We start from the raw sequence: 23,104 nt of genomic DNA, 5'->3' as shown, positions 1-23,104 counted from the left end.
TTTAAACTTTCTTACACTTTTTTTGCTTTTACATTGTCCCATTATGGGACTTTCACTTTTTGCAGCCTGATCGGCTGTATAGCATAGAGAACAGCAGCAGCTCCCTATGCTATGCAGCCTGTCAGCGCTGCACACAGGGAGGTTACTTTGGTCATGCACTGCGCATGACCAAAGTAACTTCCTGCCTCCTGTTGACCCGGATGTTGTCATGACGACATCGAGCCGTCATGACAACATCCGAGACCAGACTCAGATGCCACGGGACGCCGGGAGAGGAGGTGAGTACCGATTCTTACTTCCGCAATGCTGCGATCAACTTCGATTGCAGCATTGTGGGAGCTAATGTGCCGGGAGCGGTGCGGGACCGCACCTTGCACATAGCACCGGGTGTCAGCTGTGACCATGAGCTGACACCAGGCGGCGATCGCCCCGCACCGCTTGTGTGCGGGCCCCATTGCCGCACGCGTAATAGTACATAGCTGGTCAATAAAGCCCAGGGCGCAGCTACGTAATATTACAGGCAAGGTCGTAAAGGGGTTAATACTAGAAATATATTGCTCAGGGGATATCGCAGCCAATTCCCACAAGAATAATCCTGGAAACACAGAATTAGAGAGAATTATTTCTCAGAAGTTTATATAGGACTTAATACATTCCTGATTCTGGAGAGTAATATAAATACTTCAGAAAACAGAGCAATAAAGTTCAGAGAAGAAGCTTCATAGAAAGACAATGAAGTTACAGACGTCATTTAACCCTTTGGGAGAAAGTGATTCCAGGGAGTAAATTCAGAACACGTCTCTGTAGAAGTTTACTGCGTTGTGATTGTGAATCCGCGGGGGTCGTCTCTTCTAACACCGACCATCGGAGATCAGAACTTTTATCACCATCCAAGAAATGTCTGGCCACGGTGGTCTCACCAAACTTCTGCTCTTCTTCATTCTTTTTCTTGCAGTGGCCGCAGTGGATTTCATCCTAGGTTCATAGAGCTGAATAGAGGAGCGATGTTCCTTCAGTCTGATTGTAATTGATCATGACTTTTGTCCACTTTACCACAAGGCACTTTACAGAGTAAATCACATCAGAACTGTAGCTGGTAAAAAAACACCAATTTCCACAGGTGTCCCTTCTAATTGGTGGGAAAACTGTCACCTGTAATAATCCTCCAACAGTTCTGACATGACAAACACGGAAAAGTGCCCCTTTATGGATCTGAAAGAAAGTTTGTTTAGACACTTAAGCTTAATAGTATCAGCTCTAATCAAATGGTTAGATAGCGATTTACCCTGAAGATTCACAAATTGTGGGGTTGTTTTAAAAATGTTACATTTAGGGTGTTTTTGTGAAGGAATCATGTATTGCTCCCATAGTACAGTGCCTTTTCTTGGCCCCCACACACAGTATACTATTCCCCTAGTACCGCCATCCACCCACACACTGTATAATATTTCGACGGTACCTCCATCCCCAATTTTATTTTTTTGGAGTGTTTTTCATGTATCATATGGAAACCTATGCGAAAATGCTAAAAAAAAAATCCTATCATATCCAGAGAGAAAAATACACTGTACATGGAGTATTTGGCATTAAATATCTCTTGTCTTTGTGTTCTTACAAACAAGCTTTTATAAATGTCTCAAATTTCTATGTCTGAATCAGACCTGAGATCTAACGTGATAGAACATTACAGTTCGAAGACGGGAAACATTCATATAGACGGCCGGTGGAGATGTAGTCAGTGACGGACTTTGGCCAAATATGTTTCTAGAACCAAAGTAGAAGATGAAGATGTCCTCATCATGAAGTAGTTATTTCTCATGTCACGTGTAATGAATATCTCCTGCAGTATTGCTAATGCTGATTCCAGTGTCGGTAAATGAGACGAGAATTAGCTTTATGGAAGATGAGTCTATGAGAAACGTATTCAGCTACAGACTCCAAGGAAGAAACTGCTTGTTGTTTGTGGCTTAAATTATATATGTTTTATTAGTATATGTATATAAGAAAACTAAATACTGTAAAATAATAAATCTCCTCATATGTTTCCCTTATTATCTCCAGTAATTGTATTATTACACAGGATTTTTATGACGTTACATCTGCTCATCATCTTCTCATTCAGGTCTCTACAATATCAGATCCTCTCAGTGGACATCTTCTATATTGACAGAATTTTTGTGAATCACCCATCAAGGATGGATATGGACAGAGACAAGATGGCGGAGAGGATATTACACCTCACCCTAGAGATCCTCTTCCGGCTTACTGGAGAGGTGAGAGATTCTGATGACGTCACATTACATCATTCTTATCTATGGGAATAACAGATGGACAGAACTGGAGAGGTGAGGACTCTGGAAATGTCTGGAGGGAGATTTATTAATCTGTCTCTCCATAACCAGGATTACACAGTAGTGAAGAAGACCTCTAGAGAGCGCTGTCAGGACCCTGTGTCTGAGGGATGGGGAAGACCCCTGAGCCCAAAAACCGGACCTCCATCTCACCCCCTGATACATGATGACATCAATGACCAGAAGATCCTAGAACTCACCTACAAGATGATTGAGCTGCTGACTGGAGAGGTGACACTGCTGGGAATGCTGGGGCATTATACAGTAACGCTATGAAGGGATCGAGGGATGACAGTATCATTGTATGTGTCAGGTTCCTATAAGGTGTCACGATATCGCCGTCTATTTCTCCATGGAGGAGTGGGAGTATTTAGGACACAAAGATCTGTACAAGAACGTCATGATGGAGGTTCCCCAGCCCCTCACATCACCAGGTAATAGACAGGACTAAATACACATGGCCTATAATTATCTGTATGTAAAGAATGAATTCAGCCCCTGTATGTGTTTCCTCCAGATCTATCCAGTAAGAGGACAACACCAGAGAGATGTCCCCGTCCTCTTCTTCCACTGGACTGTAAACAAGAAGATCCCAATTTTCCTCAGGATCATCAGGTAGATGGAGAGAAGGTGTCATGAGATCTCCCCTATGATGTGTAGACGGCTGTGAAGGTCTTGTGTTCAGTCTTGTTTTATCCACCAGTATTATATGTTTTATACTTGTGTAATGAGAATGGTGGAGATGGCTGGATTAGAGCTGATCATAGATGGGACTTCTCCATCTGTCTGTGACTTTTACAATATTTGTTTCAGGGTGAAGATCTGACCCATATTAATACTACAGAGACATATGTGAGGGGTGATGAGCGGTGTAAAGAGGAGATTCCTACATATGACTACCCAGGTGAGTACTAACCACTAAATGCAGAGAAATCACAGATTCTTCTCAGACACCGGCTGTGGCTGCTTTATTGGTCATGTGATCACCATTTTGCCGTTAAAGTACAACATTGTCCTCCACCTAAAACTGTTCAAATGAATTATGAAATTGTGAAAGTCCTTTTCTATAGAATTTACAACCTGGAGGATCCACCTACCCCCTGGGATTAGTAGATGCTGACTGTTAACTGCCCAGATCTGTAAATCCACTCATTGCTCTGACAAATTATTATATATCTCCAAAACTTATATTTCCAAAATTCACAGACTAATCCAATTGGAGTAAAGGGTAAAAATTAACTTTTATTTTTTCACGATTAAAACTAGAAATATAGTAGCAAAATGTAAAAATGATTGACTCAGTGGTCCCTGAACTGAAAGTCAGCTAGGATATTAGTAGTAAAGAGTTTGTCACTCAAAATTATTGCAATATACAGTACAGACCAAAAGTTTGGACACACCTTCTCATTTAAAGATTTTTCTGCATTTTCATGACTTTTAAAATTGTACATTCACACTGAAGGCATCAAAACTATGAATTAACACATGTGGAATTATATACTTAACAAAAAAGTGTGAAACAACTGAAAATATGTCTTATATTCTAGGTTCTTCAAAGTAGCCACCTTTTGCTTTGATGACTGCTTTGCACACTCTTGGCATTCTCTTGATGACCTTCAAGAGGTAGTCACCGGAAATGGTTTTCACTTCACAGGTGTGCCCGGTCAGGTTTAATAAGTGGGATTTCTTGCCTTATAAATGGGGTTGGGACCATCAGTTGTGCTGTGCAGAAGTCAGGTGGATACACAGCTGATAGTCCTACTGAATAGATTGTTAGAATTTGTATTATGGCAAGAAAAAAGCAGCTAAGTAAAGAAAAACGAGTGGCCATCATTACTTTAAGAAATGAAGGTCAGTCAGTCCAAAAAATTGGGCAAACTTTGAAAGTGTCCCCAAGTGCAGTTGCAAAAACCATCAAGCGCTACAAAGAAACTGTCTCACATGAGGACCGCCCCAGGAAAGGAAGACTAAGAGTCACCTCTGCTTCTGAGGATAACTTTATCTGAGTCACCAGCCTCAGAAATCGCAGGTTAACAGCAGCTCAGATTAAAGACCAGGTCAATGCCACACAGAGTTCTAGCAGCAGACACATCTCTACAACAACTGTTAAGAGGAGACTTTGTGCAGCTGGCCTTCATGGTAAAATAGCTGCTAGGAAACCACTGCTAAGGACAGGCAACAAGAAGAAGAGACTTGTTTGGGCTAAAGAACACAAGGAATGGACATTAGACCAGTGGAAATCTGTGCTTTGGTCTGATGAGTCCAAATTTGAGATCTTTGGTTCCAACCACCGTGTCTTTGTTCGACGCAGAAAAGGTGAACGGATTGACTCTACATGCCTGGTTCCCACCGTGAAGCATGGAGGAGGAGGTGTGATGGTGTGGGGGTGCTTTGCTGGTGACACTGTTGGGGATTTATTCAAAATTGAAGGCATACTGAACCAGCATGGCTACAACAGCAACTTGCAGCGGCATGCTATTCCATCCGGTTTGCATTTATTTTTCTACAGGACAATGACCCCAAACACACCTCCAGGCTGTGTAAGGGCTATTTGACCAAGAAGGAGAGTGATGGGGTGCTACGCCAGATGACTTGGCCTCCACAGTCACCAGATCTGAACCCAATCGAGATGGTTTGGGGTGAGCTGGACCGCAGAGTGAAGGCAAAAGGGCCAACAAGTGCTAAGCATTTCTGGGAACTCCTTCAAGATTGTTGGAAGACCATTTCCGGTGACTACCTCTTGAAGCTCATCAAGAGAATGCCAAGAGTGTGCAAAGCAGTCATCAAAGCAAAAGGTGGCTACTTTGAAGAATCTAGAATATAAGACATATTTTCAGTTGTTTCACACTTTTTTGTTAAGTATATAATTCCACATGTGGTAATTCATAGTTTTGATGCCTTCAGTGTGAATGTACAATTTTCATAGTCATGAAAATACAGAAAAATCTTTAAATGAGAAGGTGTGTCCAAACTTTTGGTCTGTACTGTATATCAATTATATTTATTTAATCAGGATAACAGATCTTCCTACCGTTTGTATCTAACAGAACAATTTATTCAGAAGAACTGTGAATAAATTCACTGTGGTAAGCTGCTTTAAAATTCATGAAGCCGACACATTGGCAGTTTCTCTTATCTTGTGCTTATAGCAGCAGTTATAGGATATTGAGAGATTCTCTTGCTTTATCCCTAATCTTGTCAACAGTCATATAGTACAATACACTGTCTCCTACATAATGCCAATCACAAGAGCCTGTTAGCTGAACTTCTCATATTATAGCATTAGCGATGAGGATGAAGCTATCGTGATGGCCGTCCCTAGCTGCTGCTACAGTGGGGAAAATAAGTATATGCAAGACGGCCTTCATTTTTTAAAGTCGTGGCGAAAAGACAACTAGGAAATACATAGCTTCTAATAGCCACAAGCCTACTCAATATTGAATGCAGATATAACAGGAGAAACAGAGTATATATAGGCATAAAATCAATATAGCTTTATTGGATACAAAATAGTAAAAAGGCCACAGCAGTGGCAACACAGAGTAAATAGCAGATTACAAAATACAGTACATGGTAACATATATAGAAAATGTATATATCAAAGGCCCCCCCAAACAAAAAAGGGGGAAGGGGAAAGGCAAGCAAATAGCATGTAAGATATACCATAGATGAGGGGTAGCCGCACAAGTGTGCAGGTATATATAAGATATCAAGAAAAATTCAAGTATCCCTTACCAATCGCTAGTAGGGGGGGCCAGTAGAGAAAAAGTGACAGGCAGACCGGGAACAGGATGAACTTAAGGTGCCAAGTGACCAGAAGAGAACCTCGACGTGCGTTTTGCCCCTATATTATGGGCTTTCTCAAGAGGCAAAAGAATGGGGAAAATAAGTATTTGATACACTGCTGATTTTTCAAGTTTATCGTAGGTACACTTCACCTGTGAGAGACAGAATGTAAAAAAAAATCCAGAAAATCACATTGTATGATTTTTAAATAATTAAATTGCATTTTATTGCATGAAATAAGTATTTGATCACCTACCAACCAGCAAGAATTCTGCCTCTCACAGACCTGTTAGTTTTTCTTTAAGAAGCCCTCCTACTCTGCACTCACTACCTGTATTAACTGCTGCTGTTTGAACTCGTTACCTGTATAAAAGACACCTGTCCACACACTCAATCAATCACACTCAAATCTCTCCCCCATGGCCAAGACCAAAGAGCTGTATAAGGACACCAGGGAGAAAATTGTAGACCTGTACAGGGCTCAGATGGGCTACAGGACAATAGAGAAGGCAACAACTGTTGGCACAATATTAGAAAATGGACGAAACACAAGATGACTGTCAATCTTCCTCTGGCTGGGGCTCCATACAAGATCTCGCCTGGTGGGGCAGCGATGATTCTGAGAAAGGTCAGGAATCAGCCCAGAACTACATGGGAGGACCTGGTCAATTCCCTGAAGAGAGCTGGGTATAGAGACAAGAAGACCTGGCACCACACATTTATAAAGGAACGCTGTGCCCCAGCATCCAAGGAAATATATAGAGAAGAACAATAAAAGGGTGTAAAAATGGGCACCAGACATTCTGAATAAGTAAGTCAATAACAATAAATAATAATTTTAAGAAGAATTATAAATTTTATTAAATACCACACACAAGCACCAAAAAGTTAAAACATAATTAAAAAGGCAGAAAAAGCATTAGATGTAAACCACCTTATAAAAGGCACATACATAAATATACATAAATTTATGAAATATTACATGTAATAAGGTGCCCACCCTGGATCAAAGCATATATTTCTGGTAGATGTAAGATTATGAATAAAGATGCACAGATAACAAGTACAGTGTGTATGGAAAGTATTCAGTCCCCTTTACATTTTTCACTCTTTGTTTCATTGCAGCCATTTGGTAAATTCTAAAAAGTTCATTTTTTTCTCAGTAAAGTCCACTCTGCACCCCATCTTGACTGAAAAAAAACAGAAATGTAGAAATTTTTGAATATTTATTAAAAAAGAAAAACTGAAATATCACATGGTCATAAGTATTCAGACCCTTTACTCAGTATTGAGTAGAAGCCCCCTTTGAGCTAGTACAGCCATGAGTCTTCTAGGGAATGATGCAATAAGTTTTTCACACTTCCGTCCAAGGATTGGTCAAGTTGAGAATAGGGAGGAAGGAGGTGGGATGTTCCTACCTATAAAGACATGCTTGCTTGGCCGCCGAACATGGCCAGCAACCATGCCGATATGTTTATCAAGAAACTATCATAGTAACGAATTCTATTTAGATATTAAACAGACTGCTAGCCCCTGATGATCATGGCAGTTATAAAAAAATGATGAAACACGTAAGGCTTGAACTTCGGCTTAGTGCTAGCTAGGAAGGTCTAATATCATGTTTTACTGGAGTCGATAGACACTGTGGTATCGTAGGAATCAAAACTAGGAAGCTCAGTGTGTCAGCGCTGTGGGTGTGTGTCAGTGCTGTGGGTGTGTGTCAGCGCTGTGGGTGTGTATCAGCGCTGTGGGTGGGTGTCAGTGCTGACGTCGGCGGTCGAGTGACCTGTCACATGGCTAAATGACGTCATGGAAGGTCCTTTTACACCACTGCGAGAAACCGAGGAGACCGGACGCATCGGAGAAGGAGACCGGGGGCCATCGGAAGGTGAGTGTAATGTTTTTTTCCAGGACGTCCCTCCTGACAGCACACCAGGAGGTAGTCCTTCATGTCCGACTAGGGGCAGGAACACACGAGAGGTTAAAGGCCCCTCCCCACCCTCCATCGCCTGTGTTTTTCCTGTCCCTAGTCGGACAGGCACATGAGAGGGCGCAGCAGCGCTGAAAGCATAGGAGCAGCCCAGGGGACGGAGGGGTTGCCATACCTGTCTCCTCCCGCTGTCAAGACAGGCTGCCGGCTGAAACCCATCCTGGTCCCTCAGCCAGCCCAGTGGAGCGGAGGGCTCTGGGCGTGCTGCCTCTGCCGGCCAGCGCAATTCCAGTGACGCGGCTGCGGCATGAGTTCCACCCTGGAACGCACTTCTGGTTAGGAGGTCAGCAGGAAGGAGAAGCCTGGGGAAGATGGCGGCGAAGACAGGTAAAATCTGTCCATGTGTGTCTGTCGGTTAGGCACTGCACCTATAGTGAGCTATGGAGGGTAGCCCCGCGCAGCACACGGATTCCACGGCCATCTCCCTGGGTCATGTAAGTGAGCATCTATGGGCCCCCTTTTTTTGTAGCTGAGCTATGGTGATTTATCCTGACAAACTGCCTGTGTCTGATACTGTCCATAGAATAAAGGGACCCCAAAGGGATCAGTTCCTAAGAAGAGGGCTAGGCGATGCCCAACTTGTACTACCAGGCTTCTGGACACATATAACAAACAGCTGTGCAAGGACTGTATAGCAAAAGTTATGGCGGAGGAGCAGGCCACATTTAGAGCCGAAGTAAAGGCTATGATTAAAGAGGAAGTGCCTGGGAGGCTTCAGCTGCAATCATCAAGACCAATATTGCGGCCACGTCCATGGCCAGATCAGCAGGCTTATGGTTGGAGGACCTGGAAGCCAAACTGAGAAAGAGTGCTTCCAGGGAGGATATAGCCGAGGCTTTATACATGGTCAGGATGGCAGTAAATTTCATGGCAGATGCGTCAGCAGAATCTGTCCGGTTCGCGGCAAGTAATGATGCGCTGTTGAATTCGGCCCGTAGGGCACTCTGGCTGAGGTCTTGGACAGGCGATATGCAGTCCAAAAACAAACTTTGTGCTATCCCATTTTCCGGCCTACAGGTTTTTGGACCTGTACTGGACAGCATTCGGCTGCAGCATTTCCTAGGAAGTTGGCAGAGAATAACCCAAAATCAGTGGATTTTACAACTTATAGAACACGGGTACAAGATCGAGTTTTCTCAATTCCCCCCCCGACGGAATTGATCACGGAAGCCAGTTCAACAGCGGCCCTCAGAAGGCTGGAAGTAGACATCAGGCAGCTTCTCCAGGACGGAGCAATAACACCGGTCCCTCGTTCAGAGAGATAGAGGTGCCATTATTCCAGACTGTTCTCCATAAAAAAACCATCGGGAGAGTACAGGACAATTATAAACCTCAGACCCCTGAACCAGTGGGTAAAGTACAAGAGGTTCAAAATGGAGTCAATAAAATCGGTGATACTTCTGGTACCCAAAGACGCGGTGATGTGTACCTTGGATTTGAAGCAGGCATATTACCATATTCCCATACACCCTTCAAGACAGAGATACCTCAGGTTTGCAACAAGAGGGAAAGGTGGCGTAAGCCACTATCAGTTCCAATGTCTTCCGTTCGGCCTGTCATCGGCACCCCGTATTTTCACCAAAATAGTGACGGAAGTAGTCTCCCGTCTAAGGAGAGAGGGCATAGTCATAATTCCCTACCTAGACGACTTTCTTCTAGTAGCAGATTCAGACGCGCAGTTAATTCTTCATCAGCGTCGGGTAATGCGAGTATTGTCAGACTTGGGGTGAGTTCTAAATTTAGGAAAATCAGACCTAGCTCCAAGCAACCAGAAGATATTCTTGGGAGTGCTATTAGATTCGCACCGGGGCTTGTCCAAACTCCCTCAAAAGAAAGCTCGGGACATAGTAAAAAAAATTCAGTTCCTTTTGCAGAAAGAGGGAAGTAACGGTCAGGGAAGCTATGAGTGTTCTGGGGACCATGACATTGTGCATCCCCTGTGTAAAGTGGTGTCAGGCACATTCCAGAATTCTTCAGAATGAAATCAGCTCCGCTTGGGACAAACGTCCGTCAGGCCTGGACAAAAAGATGCCCTTAACTCCAGACTTAAAAGGCTCCCTAGCCTGGTGGGTATCCCCTTTAAAGCTGGGAAGTTCCACAGTGGGACTAAGTAAAAAAGTGGAGAAATGTTGTAACAATATTTTTTAAAAAAATCACAAAATACTAATTAAAAAAATAAAAAATATATTGTACCCATAAATAAATATTATTATAAATCAAATGGATAAATAAACAATAAAAGTAGACATATTTGGTATCGCCGTGTCTAGAGCAACCCAACCATATTAAACCATCCCACTAGTTAATACAATTAGTAAACACCATAAAAAAAGTAAAAATCTAGGCAAAAAACAATGCTTTATCATCATACCGCAGAACAAAAAGTGGAATAAAATGCGATCAAAAAGATGAATGTACTGTACATAAAAATGGTATCTATGAAAACGTCACATTGTCCTGCAAAAAAACAAGCCGCCATACAGCTCCATCAGGGGAAAAATAAAAAAATTATAGCTCTCAGAATGAAGCAATGCAAAAATATTTTTTTTTCGATAAAATTGTTTTTATTCTGTAATAGCGTCAAAACATAAAAAAACTACATAATGTTGTATCGCTGTAATCGTACTGACTAGAAAAATAAAGCTGCCTTATCAATTTTACCATACGTGGAACGGCATAAAAAAAACAAAAAAAAAAACAATTCTTGAATTGTTGTTTTTTGTTTATTCTGCCTCTCAAAAATCGGAATAGAAAGCGATCAAAAAATGTAATCTGCCCAAATATGGTACCAATAAAAACGTCAACTCATCCTGCAAAAAACAAGCCCTCACATGACTTTTTCAGTAGAAATATGGAAAAATTATAGCTCACAAAATCTGGTTATGCAAAAACTAGTTTTTTTGGGGAAAAAAAGCGTATTTTAGTATGTGATAGCAGCCAAACATAAAAACCCGCTATAAATCTATCGCTGTAATTGCACCGACCCGAAGAATAAAGTCGTCTAATCACCTATACCGCACAGGAGCAGCGTAAAAAATAAATAAAACCAATTCTTCACCTGCTGTTGATTTGTTGATTCTAACTCCCAAATATCGCAGTAAGGCTCAGCTCACATTTATCCTGCGCTCTGAATATTCCCTATAATGAGGCAGGTGGAGGCACCATGGATGCTGTCTGGCCTTTGATCTGGCGGTGTCCGTCTTTTTAGGTTTGCATAAAAGTGTCATCGGCCACAGTTCTGTGCACCTCTGGGAAAAAAGGACATCACTGAACAGAGGCCAGACAGAGTCGAGAGTAACTCTGCTGCCTCGGGGTTTCATCTGAATTACGTCACTCTGAGATTTAAAAGGAAACCCTTATGTAAGTGCTCAGCATAGAGTGCAGGATAAATGTGATCCAAAATGTTATGTAAAATGTTCCCAGCTTCAACTCAATCCACAAAAAAAGCAAGTTCCCACTCGGGTTCGTCATCTGTTAGCGGAAATATAGGGGGCTTCCATGTTACTGATGGCACAAAGGCTCTGGAAAATCGAAATGGCCCTTGCACCCCAAAATAAATTCAGCAAATTCTGTGCTCCTAAAACTAAATGCCCCCTCCCTTCTGAGCACCAGTAAGCCTAAACCGCAGTTAGTGTCCACATGTTTGGCATTTCTGTAGTGATGAGAGCCCTCTTACTGTATGGGTGCATGTCTCCAGAAGCATAAGCCGGGAATAATCTACTGGTCACTACAGCGTACTGGTCACTACAACGGAAGTTTGCAATTTTCACTCAGCAACATCCACTGCTGCTTGTTTCTGGAAAACCCAAGGAGTCAAAATCGTCACAACACCTGTAGATAAATTCCCAAAGGGTATAATTTCCAAAATGGGGAAACTTGAGCGGTGATTGTGCTCTTGTAGCACTTAGGGGTTCTGTATATGGAGTCCGTAAACTAATACAGAAAATTCTGTGCTCCAGGATGCCTACTGTATTACTATACTGGGTTTCTGCTAAAACCAATAGCGCTCTGTCCCTCCCGAGTCTCACCGTATGGCTAAGCAGTTGACATGGATTTACTGTGACGGAGAGGAGCCCGAAGACTGCAGCTTCTAATTCCTCCCACTCATTAAAAGCCTTTCACCTTCATATTAAACAGTGCAGGTTTCTGCCGGGGGTTAATCTGCTCAGTTGTAAGCTCCTAGAAGCTTACCATCATTTAGGCTCTCACCTGTTCGCTGTTAGCCACTCCCCGCTCCTATATATACTGGGCTTTGGCAGGCTATCCTACCAGAGCTAGCTTATGCTGCATGGTTCTAGGAGTGTGCTGGACTGTTGTTGTTTGAGAAGGCGTTTGGAGGATTAAGCTAAGACTGTTGCGTGGTTTAGTTTGTGTGTTATCCTCTTCTTCTTCTATTTAGGTTTGTCCCCCATCCTCCACTTCCCAGTGTTAACCTCTGTTGTTTGTGTGCATTTATTTGTATGATTGGTATTTTCCTTTAGCCCCATTTGTATTACCTTGTTAGTCTGGTTGGGGTTCAGCCATACATTACTACTCCCCTCTTCCCTGGGTGGTGGAAGGGAACAGACTGTGGGCGGATTGAGGAACTCAGACAAGGTACGTGGCGCCCGGTGTCTTTACCTTCAGAAGTAATCCGGGGAGCAGGACCAGCTAGGGTGCCCCTAATGTTAGGGACAGGAAGGAGCTCCTGCCCCCGGGATACCCGACAACAGAGTCATGCCAGCAGTACTGTGCAACCACATATGTGGGGTATACAGTCAGCAGATATTGTGGGACAAATTTTGATGCAATTTTTACCCATTTCCCATTGTAAAAATGTAAAATCTGGGTCTAAAACAAAATTTTAGTGGTAAAAATGGAATTATTTTTTTAATTGCCCAATAGTATAAAATTCGGTGACCCACCTGTTGTGATCACTGCACCCCTAGATGAATTCCTTGAGAGGTGTAGTTTGTAAAATGAGGTCTCATATGGGGGGTTCTGCTCTTCTGACACCTCAGGGGCTCTGCCAATGTGACATGGTACCCTCAAACCAGTCCAGCAAAATGTGAACTCCAATATGGCACCTCTTCTTTTCTGAGCTTGGCACTGTGCCTCAAAAGTAGTTTTCGACCACATAAGGGGTATCTGCGCACTCAGGAGAAATTGCACAACAAATTTTGGTGTCCATTCTCTCCTGCAATCCTTGTGAAAATAAAAAAATTGGGGCTAAAATAACATTGTTTTTGGAAAAATGGGATTTTTATTTACACGATTCAATGTTATAAACTTCTGTGAAGCATCTGGGGATTCAAGGTGCTAGATAAGTTCCCTGAGAGGTTTCCAAAATGGTGTCACTTGTGGTTGCACTGTTTAGACACATTAAAAGCTCTCCAAATGCGACATGGCGCCCGCTAATTATTCCAGAAAATTTTGCATTCAAAAAGTCAAATGGTGTTCCTTTCAAGTCCTGCTGCACGCCCAAACAGTAGTTTTCCTCTACATATGGTATATCGGCGTGCTCAGGAGAAATTGCACAACAAATTTTGGGTCCATTTTTTCCTGTTACCCTTGCGAAAATAAAAAAAATTTGAGTCTAAAGTAAAATTTTTGTGACAAAGTTAAATGTTCATTTTTCCTTCCACAGTACAAAAATTCCTGTGAAGCATCTGAAGGGTTAATAAACTACTTGAATGTGGTTTTCAGCACATTGAGGGGTGCAGTTTTTAGAATGGTGTCACTTTTGAGTATATGTCATCTGTCGTATAGGCCCCTGAAGTCACTTCAAATGTGATGTGGTCCCTAAAAAAATGGTTTTGTAAATTTTGTTGGAAAAATGAGAAATCTCTGGTCAAATTTTAACCCTTTTAATTTCCTAACAAACAAGAAAATTGTTTAAAAAATTGTGCTGATGTAAAGTAGACATGTGAGAAATGTTATTTATTAACTAATTTGTGTGATATAACTGATTTAAGTTCATAAAATTAAGTTTTTGCCAAATTTTGATTATTTTTACAAATAAACACAAGTAATATCAAAGAAATGTTACCACTAACATAAAGTTCTATATGTCACGAAAAAGCTCATAATCAGTGGGATCCGTTGAAGCGTTCCAGAGTTATTACCTCATAAAGTGACAGTGTAAAACTGTAAAATTTGGCCTGGTCATGAAGGTGCAAACAGCCTTGGGGGGTAAAGGGGTTAACTCCTCTAAATAGATTTGGACTTAGACAGAGACCCCTATGTAAAAAAACATCACTAAGTTCTAGTGTATCTGTAGGGCCACAGTATTACCTGTTGTTCTGTAGTGTGAGATGGGAAGAAGAATAGTCCGTTAGCCGGGTCAGAACCAGGAGGGCAGAGAAAATACAAAATCAGAAGGCACAAGAGTAGTCAGTAAACGGGCCGAGGTCACAACAGGAAACAAATACACAAGCCGTGAGCTGAGCACAGAGGACTGAACCAGAGGAGGACAAGGCTGTATCTGGCAGCTTCCGGCAATATGCTTCCAGCTTTAGTAGGGTGCGGTGCTTTCCAGTTGGCTGAAGCAGGGAGCAGATTACTCCAGGTGGACAGCACACACACCCATACTGCCAGACTGGATGGTACTACAGGTCCCAGCAACCCTAATCTTAGTGGCTGAACAGAGCCTGCGCCGCCCAGAGCTTCTGGTTCTGACGTCTCCTCCATCACCAGCGCCACCTGCAGGATGAATAAGGCGGCTTCTGGCGAGAGAAGCAGACATCGCAGGAGCAGATCCCAGAGGAGATGGGACCCACCAGAAACCTTAATATGACAAAATGTCAGAAAACCAGAGCAGTAGAAATCCCCATAAAGTGACTCCATTTTGGAAATTATAACCCTCAGTGAATTAATCTATAGGACTAGTGACGATTTTGACTCCACATCCACTTACTGGAAATTAGCACACAGACGATGTTGCAAAGTGAAAATTGCACATTTGCCATTTTATTGCGCAACACATAACAGTTAGGAAAATAAGTATTTGATACGCTGCCGATTTTGCAAGTTTTCCCACCTACAAAGAATGGAGAGATCAATAATTTTTATCGTAGGTACACTTCACCTGTGCGAGACAGAATCAAAAAAAAATCCAGAAAATCACATTGTATGATTTTTACATAATTAATTTTCATTTTATTGCATGAAATAAATATTTGAAACAATAAACAAACAGATCTTAATATTTGGTCCAGAAACCTTTGTTACAATTACAGAGGTCAGATGTTTCCTGTAGTTCTTGACCAGGTTTGCACACACTGCAGCCGGGATTTTCGTCAACTCCTCCATACAGATCTTCTCCAGATGTTTCAGGTTCGGGGCTGTCGCTGGGCAACATTGAGTTTCAGCTCCCTCCAAAGATTTTCTATTGGGTTCAGGTTTGGAGACTGGCTAGGCCCTCCAGGACCTGAAATGTTTCTTACGGAGCCACTCCTTAGTTGCCCTGACTGTGTGTTTCGGGTCTTTGTCATGCTCGAAGACCCAGCCATGACCCATCTTCAATGCTCTTACTGAGGGAAGGTTATTGGCCAAAATCTCGCAATACATGACCCCTTTGCAGAAAAGCATTCCCAAAGTATGATGTTTCCCCTACCATGCTTCACAGTTGGGACGGTGTTCTGGGGGTTGTACTCATTCTTCTTCCTCCAAACATTGAGAGTGGAGTTGATACCAAAAAGTTCTATTTTGGTTTCATCTGACCACATGACCTTCTCCCATGCCTCCTCTGGATCATCCAAATGGTCATTGGCGAACTTCAAACTGGCCTGGACATGTGCTGGCGTGAGCAGTGGGACCTTGGGAGTGCTTCAGGATTTTAATCCATGACGGCGAGGTGTTACTAACGGTAATGTTTGAGACTCTGGTCCCAGCTCTCTTCAGGTCATTGACCAGATCCTCCTGTGTAGTTCTGGGCTGATTATGACCTTTCTCAGAATCATCCTTACCGCACGAGGCGAGATGAAGCCTGCATGGAGCCTGTGAAGAAACAGGGTCTTTCGTGGGCATAAATCTACTCAGACAACACAGGGTGAGGGTAAAACAGTGTGGCAATACTTTATTGAACCACCAAATGGACAATAAACCCATAGAACAGTCCCAGCAAATACCTAAGATGGCACAACATTACACAGTCTCACCCTTCTGCTGGCCCGCCTGGGATAGAACAGCTGCAACTTTTGGACTTCCAAGGCTAATTACCTCAACCAGAGGCTCCCCGCTTTTGGCGGGCCCCCACAGAGAGAAGGTATCGACAAGCTTAGGAAGCTGACAGTCCATCGAGGTACAAGGCCAGGAGACCCAAGGGTCCCACCCTGGCCTCTCCAAGAGTTTCCATGGGGCCAGATGACCAGCTGGTCTCAATCTGGCTTCTCAGATAGAATGTCTCCATGGGTTCCAGGCTACCGGAGGGTCCCACCTGGCAACCCCAAACAACATATCCAAGGGGCCAGGTGACTTCATCGTCCCAACCTGGTCTCTCCAAATGTTTCCATGGGCTCTCTGATGGTCAATGGAGCAGATACGTATCTTTCCAGTCAGGGCCATATACCCTTAGGCTGGAATCTTGTAGAATACAAATCTGTGTCTCTTTGAATAAACTGATGCTACCAAGCTGATGGTCTGAAGAGAGTCTGATCTTTGATTCTACTTGTAAAGTCTCTTTCAATTCTGCCTGCTACAGAGGCATGGGTTCTTTAAATAGTTCACATTTGTTCTTTCAAGTACACATCCACAGGGCAATCACCCACACAGCCGACATAGCAGGGGGGGGGGGTGGTTCTTTAAATCAACATCTAGCTGGCTTTAGTATAATATGCAATTAGTATAGTAACAAACGTCATTGTTTCAGAACCAAGAGAAGACAACATTCAGCGTTATACAAATACTGGTCTGTTCTTCTTGACCTACCAAAGAAACACACACAAGTTTTAAAGTCAACACAAACACAATAGTGCATTTCTCTTGGCTTAACAAATCTAGACGTATGGCTGATTAAGATAAGCTGTGTCGTCACAGAGCCTCAGACAAGAAGATTGACGGTCATCTTGTGTTTCTTCCATTTCCTATTAATTGCACTAACAGTTGTCTTCTCAACAAGCTGCTTGCCTATTGTCGCGGAGCCTATCCCTACCTTGTGTAGGTCTAAAATTTTGTCCTTGGTGTCCTTAGACATCTGTTTGGTCTTGGCCATGGTGGAGAGGTTGGAGTGATATTGATTATGTGTGGATAGGTGTCTTGTATAGATGTAATGAGTTCAAACAAGTGCAATTAGAACAGGTAGGAGTGCAGAGTAGGAGGGCTTCTTAAAGAAAAACCAACAGGTCTATGAGAGACAGAATTCTTGCTGGTTAGTAGATGATCAAATACTTATTTCATGCACTAAACTTACTCAAATAAATAATGACTAAACAGAAAAATGTATTTAAAATATAACATTTTTTAATTTTTATTAATATAAATGATAAAACCAAAAAAGGAAGGGATTACAAGGAGAAAACTATATATATGGGGTATAGCATGTAGATGGCAATGAATGGTTAATCCTAAATATATGATAACGTGCATAGATATAATAAATAAATGTAGCAACCAATAATCTATATAAAATATAAATAAATTCTTAATTAAATCCCAGTGGATATATAAATAAAAGTTCTATACTAGATACATTATATGCAAAAATAAATATAACATATAAGTAAGGATAAATACCATATGGTCAAGGCCCCACAACCTCCCAAGGGGACCAATTTATTTATTTATATTTTATATAGATTATTGGCTGCTACACTTGTCGTATTTTTCAGACTAAAAGACGCACCAGACCATAGGACGCACCTAGGTTTTAGAGTAGCAAAATAGAAAAAAAAATTAAGCAAAAATTGTGGTCATGATGCATTATTTTAGGGGAAGGGGGTCTGCTGCTGACACTGTTAAAGGGGTAATGTCCCCCAATTCTTTTAATATCCCCATCCTGGTATATATGCCCCCCTCCTTCCTGTTATATGTGGCCCCCATCCCCATATGCATGGCACCCCTCATCCCCATCCTGGTATGAATGGCACTCCTTGATCCCCATCCTGGTATGCAAGGCACCTCCTGATCCCCATCCTGGTATGAATGGCACTCCTTGATCCCCATCCTGGTATGCAAGGCACCTCCTGATCCCCATCCTGGTATGCTTGGCATCCCCTGATCCCCAATCCTGGTATGCATGGCACCCCCTGATCCCCATCCTGGTATGCTTGGCACCCCCCGATCCCCATCCTGGTATGCTTGGCACCCCCTCCCTGATCCCCATCCTGGTATGCATGGCACCCCCTGATCCCCATGCTGGTAATGCCTGGCCCCCCTCATCTCCATTCTGGTAATGCATGCCCTCCCTGATCCCCATCCTGGTAATGCATGCCCCCCCTGATCCCTGCCCTGGTAATGCATGGCCACCTCTGGTCCCCATACTGGTAAAACATGGCGTCCCGCTCTGCTGCCGACACTCACTGTGTGCGCCTCTCATGGCAGGGGGCGCATGGCGTCCCTGTCATGTACCCTCACACTGAGATGCTGTGCCGGAATAGTCACTGCTCCCCATGCTGGGACTGTGTGTGTTGAGAGCAGTGACCATTCACTCTCCATAACAGCGCACACACTGTAGCTGCAGTGCGGCTCCTGCTGTGCTCGGAGGTCTGTGTGCCCACTATTAAAAACCATGATTATTCACTACAATCCAGGAGAGTGGGTAGTAGTGAATATTCATGGTCTTTAATAGTAGGCACACTGACCGCCGAGCACAGCAGGAGCTGTGCTGTGGCTACAGTGTTCGCGCTATTAAGGAAGATGAATGTTCATTGCTCTCCACGCCCTAGGGTGTATTTGTAGAGTATCTGAGCCACTAATAATGTGGAAACCTTTGTTTTTCCACTGACAGATGATGGACCTGAGTGGGGACTTGTTTTTTCGAGAGATGAGTAGAAGCTTTTCTTGTTATTATTTTCACCTATATAACACTGTTTGGTGGCTTTTATTCCATATTTGGGAGGCAGAATCAGTTGAACACCACGGTCAACTGCTTCATGCTATGAGGTTTTCTATTAGACTGTGAACTGTCATTGTCTTGGTGAATAATTAAATTTTTTTACATAAATTTCCATTTTTACAGACAGTTTAAGTAGAAATGTTCAAAAATATAAAATTCAAGGATATTTTATTCAAAAATAATAATTAGTTTTTTTTTTTCTTGGCAGATGACTGTACCAGGAGATCAGAGGGACAGCTGACATCTCCAGTTTTCAAATCAAATGGTCTTGAGATCCCAGATGTAATTGAAGTGAATGCCATTACTCCAGATATACCATCATCCCTTCACAGCAAAGATCTGTCATCTGATCCTATCAAACAGGTCCTGTCTTCTGATTCATTACCGACCACTATGGAAAATCAAAGTCACAAAATAAGCATTAAAAAACGAACTGCTCCTAATGCAAAGAAGCCATTTTCACATTCAGAAAATGGAAATAGTGTTTCCGTTGAAAAGTATATTCTTAAACATCAAAAAATTCACTCAGCAGGGAATAGATTTTTTTGTTTCAAATGTGGGAAATGTTTTAACCAGAAATCAGGTCTTGTTAATCACCAGAGAACTCACACAGGGGAGAAGCCATTTTCATGTTCAGAATGTGGGAAATGTTTTGCAGAGAAATCAAGTCTTATCAGACATCAGAGAATACACACAGGAGAGAAGCCTTTTTCCTGTTCAGAATGTGGGAAATGTTTTTTATGGAAATCAAATCTTGTTAATCACCGGAGAAGTCACACAGGGGAGAAGCCTTTTTCCTGTTCAGAATGTGGGAAAAGTTTTCATCACAAAGCAGATCTTGTTACACACCAGAGAACTCACACTGGGGAGAAGCCTTTTTCTTGTTCAGAATGTGGGAAATGTTTTAACCGGAAATCAGTTTTTGTTAAGCACCAGAGAACTCACACAGGGGAAAAGCCTTTTTTCTGTTCAGAATGTGGGAAATATTTTTCACAGAAATCAAATCTTGTCACGCACCAGAAAATTCACACAGGGGAGAAGTCTTTTTTCCTGTTCAGAATGTGGGAAATATTTTAATCATAAATGTAATCTCATTAAACACCAAAGAACTCACACAGGGGAGAAGCCTTTTTTTTGTTCAGAATGTAGGATATGTTTTAACCAGAAATCATATTTTGTTAGACACCAGAGAACCCACACAGGGGAGAAGCCTTTTTCACGTTCAGAATGTTGAAAATGTTTTGTGAAGAAATCATCTTTTCTTAGTCACCAGAGCAGTCACACAGGCAGAAGTCTTTTTCATGTTCTTAATGTGAGAAATAATTTATACGGAAATCAACTCTAAATAAATATCAGCCTAATAAACATCAGAGTGTCACAATTTCTCTGCTTAGTGTGTCTCGGATGCTGTGACTGACAGCTCAGTCATGCCATGTGGTGCAGGGGTGTGCTGAGTTGTCGGTGTTTTGATGGACAGCTCAGCCATCCAATCCGAGTCTTGAGAGGTGTTGAGCTTCTTTCAGATGTTCCCTGTTCCAGGTGATTACCCAGTAACTTAGCTGAGTCTCAGACCTCTGCTAGACATAGCATCTGCTCGGTTGTTTGCCTTGTAATTCTGTGCTCTGTTTGTTGGTCCTTTGCTGTATGACTTTAAACCTCGTTGTGACCATCCATTTGCCTAGCCCCTTTGCTCTGATCTGCTATCTTCCTGGTATTATGACCTCAGATCATGACTTGACTTCGCCTGTCTTTTCTCTTTTGTTTTCTAAGTGCTCTCTCGGTATCTGAACCCGGTATGTTTGACTAATCTGCCTCACAGCCTGTCCATGAGTGGTGACTAGCATCACATTATATCCAATAATGGATCCAATTCCTACACTCTGTGATCAGGCAGCGAATCTGACCCAGATGATCCAGGATCTGGCCAGGAAATACTACAAGCTAGGATCTTCACAGTCCCAGCTGCAGGGTCAGTTTTCTAGTACTATGAGTGCTTCCCAAAGCTCTCCGCTACCGACTGTAGTTATAACTGTGGTACCTGCTGACGTGCAGTTGGTTTCCTGAAACAGTAGTATGTGGAAAGGAACGAAAAGTGGAAAATCCGCGCTGCTGGAAGATGACAGTTAATCCAGGTCCACACTAGAAAAACATGCTTTATTTTATTGTCTATCCGTGTCAAAGTAATATACTTCCTCCTCAGGGCAAAAAACATATGACAAATGACAGAACACAGCCATATACAGTATATACACTGGTGAATTTGAAAAAATGTGGCGCCAAAAAAGAACACATGATATGTCAAAGTTTAATAATGTAAATAATTTAAGAAGAAATGATGATAAAAGCTTTCAAAATTACATATTTTTATTTTCTCAATTTCATTTATCTTGTAAACAATAATAAAATACACATTTCTGGTGATAAATTTAATCTAAATATAAATATAGTGTGATGTAAAAATATAGTTATGTAGGTTGGGCAAGAAGTCACAGAACAAAAGTATCGACATTGGCGTGAGCGATGTAATGGAGAAGAGTGAATGAACCAGAGGATTAAAAAGGGGCGATTGGGGTGTATAAAACCATAAATTTATTAAGAAGTGGATTGTAGTGAATAAAAGTGTTTGTCACATTGGAATGTTAGAATATTAATTATTAGACATTATATGGACATATAAAACACATTTTTAATGTTAATGTATAAGAGAAATAAGATACTAAACTAAAGATACTGGCCAAAGAAATCGCTAAGAGAATAGCGTGGGAAAAAATCTATGCTGCTGGGAAAGTCCCTCCGCTGAACTTAGATGAACTCAGCATTCGGGGATAACCCAGCTGTTAGAGTGAGAGGCTGGGTGAAATCGTGACGTAACGTGGGAAAATGTTAGTACAATCCTCCAGAGAAGCCATGAAAGAGGAATAAAGAAGAGATCTTCGAGCAAAATGAATGGCAAAACAAAAAATGAAGCAGGAGTGAGTTCAATTCCCACCCGAAATAACAAATTGAGGTAAACTGTGCAAATATTAAGAAATTATACCATACACAAAAATATAATTATTAAAAATATTTAAGATATATATACAGTATTAAAATATTTAAGAAATATATACAATATATATGTATATGATAAAAATGGTGACTGATAAAAGTAAATCAAGCATAACATGGGGGGCAGCATGGTGGCTCAGTGGTTAGCACTGCAGCGCTGCGGCTCTGGGCTCAAATCCCACCAAGGACAACATCTACAAGGAGTTTGTATGTTCCCCTCGTGTTTGCGTGAGTTTTCTCCGGGTTCTCCGGTTTCCTCCCACACTCCAAAGACATACTGATATGGAATGTAGATTGTGAGCCCCAATGGGGACAGCGACGATAATGTCTGTAAAGCGCTGTGGAATTAATGGCGCTATATAAGTTGTAATGTCCTCACAGTACAAGAAATTCAAGAGAGTAGATTTTATCTGTATTTTATTCTTCTCCTTCTTCCTCCAGCACAATGCATTACATGTTTCTCAGCAGACTAGAAACCGAAACTAAAACTCACTTCCAGTCTCTAACTCTCCGGTCACAAGACTTCCTTTTCTTAAAGAGACAGATCTAAACATTATACATTACACACCCCAAGTCATATCGTCCCATTTCTCTTCTATCGATAGACATATTGCAAAGGCCTGGCAAATAGATTATTTCACATTATTACGGAGATTATTCATAAGGATCAATCAGGCTTTATTCCAAACTGGTCCACAGCAATGAATTTACGAAGGCTTTTTCTTCAAAGATCAGATGTAATAATGGGACATAAGGCTATTCTTTCTTTCTCTCTCTCGATGCGGCTAAAGCATTCGATGGCGTAGAATGGAAATACCTGTGGGAGGTTCTTAAAAGGTTTGGGGTGGGTCCCAAATTCCTATCATACATACAGGTTTTGTACTCTGGACCTCAGGC

General features: G+C 42.0%; 1 protein-coding gene across 1 annotated transcript; it reads left to right on the top strand.

The window, feature by feature from the left end:
* Positions 1 to 227: 227 nt before the first annotated feature.
* On the top strand, positions 228 to 20,524 carry LOC141212737 (uncharacterized). The gene is made up of 6 exons (XM_073665045.1): positions 228 to 278; positions 2,403 to 2,582; positions 2,665 to 2,785; positions 2,869 to 2,966; positions 3,165 to 3,255; positions 19,368 to 20,524. The coding sequence occupies exons 1-6, from the start codon at positions 228 to 230 to the stop codon at positions 20,234 to 20,236; spliced, it is 1,410 nt and encodes a 469-aa protein (XP_073521146.1). The 3' UTR covers positions 20,237 to 20,524.
* The last annotated feature ends 2,580 nt before the right edge of the window (positions 20,525 to 23,104 follow it).

This window comes from Phyllobates terribilis, unplaced genomic scaffold (assembly GCF_046119375.1).
Source record: "Phyllobates terribilis strain yellow unplaced genomic scaffold, ASM4611937v1 Scaffold_183__1_contigs__length_3771566, whole genome shotgun sequence".
In the NCBI taxonomy this organism is placed as follows: Eukaryota; Metazoa; Chordata; class Amphibia; order Anura; family Dendrobatidae; genus Phyllobates; species Phyllobates terribilis.
Note: the sequence above shows the minus strand (reverse complement) of the source record. Positions and strands in the feature narration are given on the sequence as shown.

Excerpts from the sequence above, each read along its gene's own strand:
- LOC141212737 (XM_073665045.1), top strand. The coding sequence starts at position 228 with ATGACAACATCCGAGACCAGACTCAGATGCCACGGGACGCCGGGAGAG. Across the intron at positions 279-2,402 it reads ACGGGACGCCGGGAGAGGAG|GATTACACAGTAGTGAAGAA; the intron begins GTGAGTACCGAT and ends CTCCATAACCAG. Across the intron at positions 2,583-2,664 it reads TTGAGCTGCTGACTGGAGAG|GTTCCTATAAGGTGTCACGA; the intron begins GTGACACTGCTG and ends TGTATGTGTCAG.